A 5,544-nucleotide genomic window follows, 5' to 3' on the forward strand; every position below is an offset into this window, starting at 1 on the left:
AATCCAAACTATATTAAGATACTTGAGTAAGTTTTTCTGTCAGGACACAGACATGCATTGCTCTGAAACTCACTGAAAGCTTTGATCTATGCTAAAACTCCTCCTTGCCCCTAGGATGAAGTTTTCTTATAAAAATAGATGCTTGAATTTACAGTTGACGAAAAACCCTCTTCTGTCTATGCTTATGAGGTATCAGAGGACAAATGGAAGAGACTGGCATTTCAAATCAAAAGGGTTTAAGTACACTTTAAAACAAACACACTAACAAACAAACAATTCCAAACAAAATGACTACAACTCTTTTTTTTTTTTTGTTGCCCAGACCAGGCTGATGGGTTGTACTGTTGAGTATTGTGCAAGAATATATTGAGGTGAAGTCCATGATCAGAGGACACAGATTTCCATTATGGCAATATCAATCCATGTTACTGGGTTTATTTAAAAATCATAGAATCGTTTTGGCTGGAAAAGACCTTTAAGATCATAGAGTCCAACTGTAAAAATAAACAGTCATGGGGAAGTCCAGCATGTCACTTGAGCTGTGAAAGAATTTATCGCTTTTAAAATACAGAGTGGCAGCTTCTTGCCTACTATCTGTGGTAAAATTTCATGTGAGGTTTTACTGAGAACCAGAGAGTGCATCCTGTGTTCTGTTCATTGCTTTTGTGAGAAGAGCTTGTCCTACTGCAGTCACTCTGGCTTAGGTAAGACTTCGGTGACAAAATACAGAACATCTTTCCTTCTTCTAGTAGAACCTATGAGAAATGGATGCCTTCTGAATTGAAGCCATGCAACAGTCTGAAAGAGTAAAGTATTTGTGTTACAATTTCTACTCATTTATACTTCAGCTTAAGACATTTCTAAGATGTGTTGGCTAGCAAAGAACATACAAAAATAGCATTGAATTGTTACAAATCTTAAACTTTAAGTTACTAGCAAATTTGCCATTTTAGAGATCCAGGTAGATTTTCAGTGCAGTTTGTTATACTGTGTCCTACCAGGTTTACTATGTTTCTTTGAGGATCAGCAGCTGTATTAATTGTCACACTGAGAAGCAGCTAGAAACTTTTATCTTAAAATAGGAGAGGATTCATGTTGCCACTTAAATTAACTGGCTAGAAGTAAGGGCAGAAGACAGCAGTTAATTACTCCAATTTCCAAACTATGCTATAGACTACAGCCTAATCCTTGACACAGACAGAGAAGGGCTGTGCAAGACTCTGGGAGAATTGTAATAACCAATCCCATTATTAAAACCATTTTAAGAGGAGACATAGAAGGGTCTAGTACACAAATACCAGAAACACAGATCTTTAGCTAGTTGCTTCTCAATACTGTAAGCAGCAGTTAAAATATATATATGTAGGGGGTGTTTCTTCATGTTCAGGACTGGAAGCAAGGAATATCTGGTATTGAGAGGAAATCAAGAGTTAGTACTATTCCTGTGTAACCCAATACTAATCTGTTCTACACAAGTACAGATGCAGATAGAATTTGAAGAAGCTTAAGAGAAAGGCATAAAGAAAAGAAAATACCTAATGAAATCATCTATATCCATTGAACGGGCTCGTTTTTCAGAGTAACCTGTATTTTTTAGGACTGTCTGTATTTTCTCTGCAATTTTGAAGTTCTCGGGTATTTCCTGTCAATGGAAAATAGGACACAAATTCATTTGATATTCATAGCATGGAAGAAGTTCATTTAAATCATCTATTCTCTTCATGCTTTTAGAATCCAAGTGATAGAATAAGTTGGTTTTTTTCTTGTATGGATTACCGTATTCTTCAGTTCCTGTATCTGAATTTTTATACCTCAGCTCGCTCACTACAAATTAATCACAACAGTGTTGCTAAGCAGACACAAAAAGTTTTCTTACTAGATTCTTAATAGATTAGTAAAAGTCCTTGAGACATGCACAGCCAATGTATAAATAACAGACTCAGCTTTCAGCTTTTTCACTGTAATTTAGTGAACCTTTTAGATTTTTCTATAAGAAAAGAGGTAAGTTCCTCCCTCCCTCAAACTCGCTCGGAAGAACTTTAACATGTTAAGCTTTTCAATGTTAATTTTTTACTCTTACAAAAGTCAGTATGTAGGTCACAGTACACACAAATAGAATTTAATATATGAAAAAGGAACTTACTGTATTATGTAAGGAACAATGAATTCGGTAATTATGATCCAGCAGCTGCTCCACAGCACTTGACCTGAAAGAAATACAAGTTTAGACTGAAAATTGAGCCTTAACTATTTTTTTTTCACTTTACTGGTTGTTAATCTTTACTCTAAAAAACTGTAACAATGACACAGAGCTGTTATTTTTAAACAGCTGCCTAGTTTTCCTCTAAAAGAAAAAGCTTGTGATCTCAGCATAAATCGTCCCATCATGGTTTATCCCAGGCTGAGCTGCCATGCATGTAACACTGCTATGCATTTGCATAAAATAAATGGTTAACTGGATGGGCTCCCAAACTTTGGAAAGATTTCCTGTAGGAGGAGTGTTACTTACTTAAATGCTGCGGAGAGTGTCTTGTTTTTCCTAACAAAGGCTATCCTCACCAGACCATCCCACTCCTGAAATTATATTTCAGAATTTACAGAAAGGAAAATACAGCTACTGCAAACAAGAACAGTCACTAGTGACAATTTCACAACAACACTGAACAGTAAGAAAAATCTTTCAGGAAAATATCTTTCTAAACAATACAAAACCAGTCCTGTCTTGGAAAAAGCAATACAAATGGAGAAGAAAATACTTCACCCACAAAACCCTTTGAACTGTTCTTTTTTGTGCGAGGCTGAAATGCTCTTGAAGATGAAAGAGTTTTAAAAATTAAGACTACTAACCTGTAACATCTGTCTTCTAAGATTATACACACTCATCTGAAGATAAGACTTCTCATAGATACTCCTTTGATCATAAGCAACAAAATCACCATCCAGAAGTCTCTGGGAGACTCAAACCACGAAGAAAGGGACGTTGTTCCCTTTCCAACTGACATGGAGATGGTACCTCAGTCTCGTCAGAAATACTGTAAACAAAGCTGCGCCCAAATTGACGGTGGCGCATTCAAGTAATATCCTAACACAAGCCTGATCAATAGACGGGTAAGGATTTTGGAATTAAGTAAGTGCCAATGAACAGCTGATACTTGGTAGATAAAAATGGAACTGAGTAGTAAGTGAAAAGAAAAATTAAATGAAGTATCACTAGTATGCTGCCTTGTAAGAGTAGACCATGCTCACCTGGAAATTGATAGGTGGTGGTGGATTCTTTGGCTCTATTCTGACAACACTGGATTCAACTTTGGGAGGAGGCCTGAAGTTGTTCTTTCCAACCTGTTACAGAGAAGTCAGGCAGCTGTACGAATAATCAGCAAATCCTCACATTCCTAAAAACATTATTCCATCTTTGATAGCTCTGTTAGCCAATGCAGAACAACGCACCTTCATCAGATGGTCCACTCGAGCTAATAACTGAGTATTAATAGAGAGTCTGCAGTATAGTTTAGTTCCTGGTTTTGCAACCAAACGAAGCGCAAATTCCCTTTGAAACATAAGTATTGCACACCTGAGAATAACAGAAATGAGAAAACAAATTCTAAGTAATCAAGTTTTCCATCAAAAGGCAACTAACACACATGGAAAACATGGAATCTGCACCTAGAAGCAATAAAAGTTTGTCATAAACAAACTCTGCCTTCACTATCTCGGAGTGTGTTAAAAAAAACCACCCAAAACTACAAAACTTGGTGAAACCAATTAAATCTCCTCAAAGCTGCAACAGGATATGACTCTTCATACTGCTGAACGGATCAGGATCAAAGAGACAGAGACTAGTCTCAGAGTTTTGTGCCTGGCTGTACCAAATCATTTTGGATAAGTCTGCCATGAGTCCTTCAAATCCAAACTCTCTAGCTTCACAAATGGACCAGTAACTTCACTAACAGTGCTTCAGTGAGAGAAATCAAGAACTGCTGATGCACTGAACAACACAGAGAGGTACCTGGGCAGTTATATTTTTCGACCAGACAACAGGAAGTCTCTTGGCTTCAATCCTGCCCTTTCCACTCTTCATTTCTCAGGCAGGAAGGTATCTGAAATGCTACGATGCCCTACTTATCCCTGGAGTAACAAGTAGTTATAGTATTAAAGTAAAGAGGTGCAACTCCTCTTTTCATCAGCTAGACACTCACTGATGCCAAGACTAAATTTTCTCCTCGTGCTTAATTCATTGGCATAAACTAATCACCAGGCACTAGCAGGTTTTATATTACACAAAAATTCTGGTGTGGCTCTGATCCATCAAACTGGTATTTTAAGAACTAAAAAACCCTTTATTTGGGAATATTTTTAAAGCTTCCCCCCCCACCCTCCATCAGGCAATACAGACCTCTGTTCTTCCACATACCTGAAAAAAGGTCTATGAAGCAACAACTTGAAAACAAAAGGTGAAGAAATCTGAGGAAAAGAGTAATAGCATTAGTATAATTTCCAGACAATTACCATTTAAAATAAAAAAGTTTTTCCATGTTGTTTAGGACATACCTGGTAAGGCAAGTTAGCCACACATGCATCAAAAAATGGTAAGTCTGTTTTCAAGATATCTCCAACCTTGATTTCAAGTTTGTTTGCCAGACATCTAGGAGAACACACACACTGTGGTTATCCTCAGAGAAGCATGTTGCCAAAGCTTTTGCTAAAGCAGCTCCACTGCTTTAAGTGCTCGCTGTTTCCACAGTTAATACTTACGTTCCCTGGACCCTCTTCTGCAGTTCACCAACAAGTCTAGGGTCAATTTCACAAGCAATAACCTGAAAACAAAGTATATATTTGCAACATGAGACAACTCTGGCTAACTGAGATTAAAACGTCAACTGCAAAAAAACCTTGTGTCTATTGCTACAGGTCCAAATAATTCTTAAAAATTCCCTATTACGCTATGCACCTTCCTCCCTCCCCCAAAACAGGCAAACCTTACCACATAAATGGATAACAGCAATATAGTTTGATAAAACCATACAAGGTTTACATGAACAGCTAAAACCTCAATTATGCAAATCTTAAGAAAAACATCCATAGGGTAATTCTACTTATTTGAATCAAGCAGATGAAGATCCTTCTGTTCGCCACAGTCTAAGCCACAATGTGGTTGAGCTCGGGAAGGCAGGGCTGAAATTCGTACTTACTTTTTTTACTTTTTCTAACAACTTTACAGTCAGGTTGCCAGTTCCCGGGCCTACTTCCAGAATGACATCTGTGCGTCTCAGGGCAGCCTAAGAACATACGGCATTTCAGTTATTTTTCTCCAACCGATTTCAAATAACCATTTCATTTTAAAACAAAGGGTACGTACAGCTCAGTAAAAAGACAGAATCAGCTAGTGGAGGAGTGTGAACATCGTTTAGAAACGGATGAGAGGGAAACGGTGAGAACAACAAGTATGTCTTAAAGCTACTTTACGAGATCCTTGGACAAGTGTAGAAAAATAAGAGAGCAGCAACATAAAAAAACTCAAAAAAGCCCCAACCCCATCCCCCGCCT

The 5,544-nt window shown here is 37.6% G+C and overlaps 1 protein-coding gene across 1 annotated transcript; it reads right to left on the minus strand.

The window, feature by feature from the left end:
• Positions 1 to 755: 755 nt before the first annotated feature.
• On the minus strand, positions 756 to 5,276 carry DIMT1 (DIM1 rRNA methyltransferase and ribosome maturation factor; the record flags this gene model as incomplete). Its single annotated transcript, XM_010162666.1, has 10 exons — positions 756 to 798; positions 1,536 to 1,642; positions 2,144 to 2,207; positions 2,510 to 2,574; positions 3,247 to 3,339; positions 3,448 to 3,571; positions 4,412 to 4,461; positions 4,549 to 4,642; positions 4,753 to 4,814; positions 5,190 to 5,276. Coding segments are annotated over 10 exons (789 nt in total), but the record flags the coding sequence as incomplete, so codon positions are not given.
• Positions 5,277 to 5,544: the final 268 nt, after the last annotated feature.

Source organism: Antrostomus carolinensis, unplaced genomic scaffold (assembly GCF_000700745.2).
Source record: "Antrostomus carolinensis isolate BGI_N321 unplaced genomic scaffold, ASM70074v2 Scaffold53570, whole genome shotgun sequence".
In the NCBI taxonomy this organism is placed as follows: Eukaryota; Metazoa; Chordata; class Aves; order Caprimulgiformes; family Caprimulgidae; genus Antrostomus; species Antrostomus carolinensis.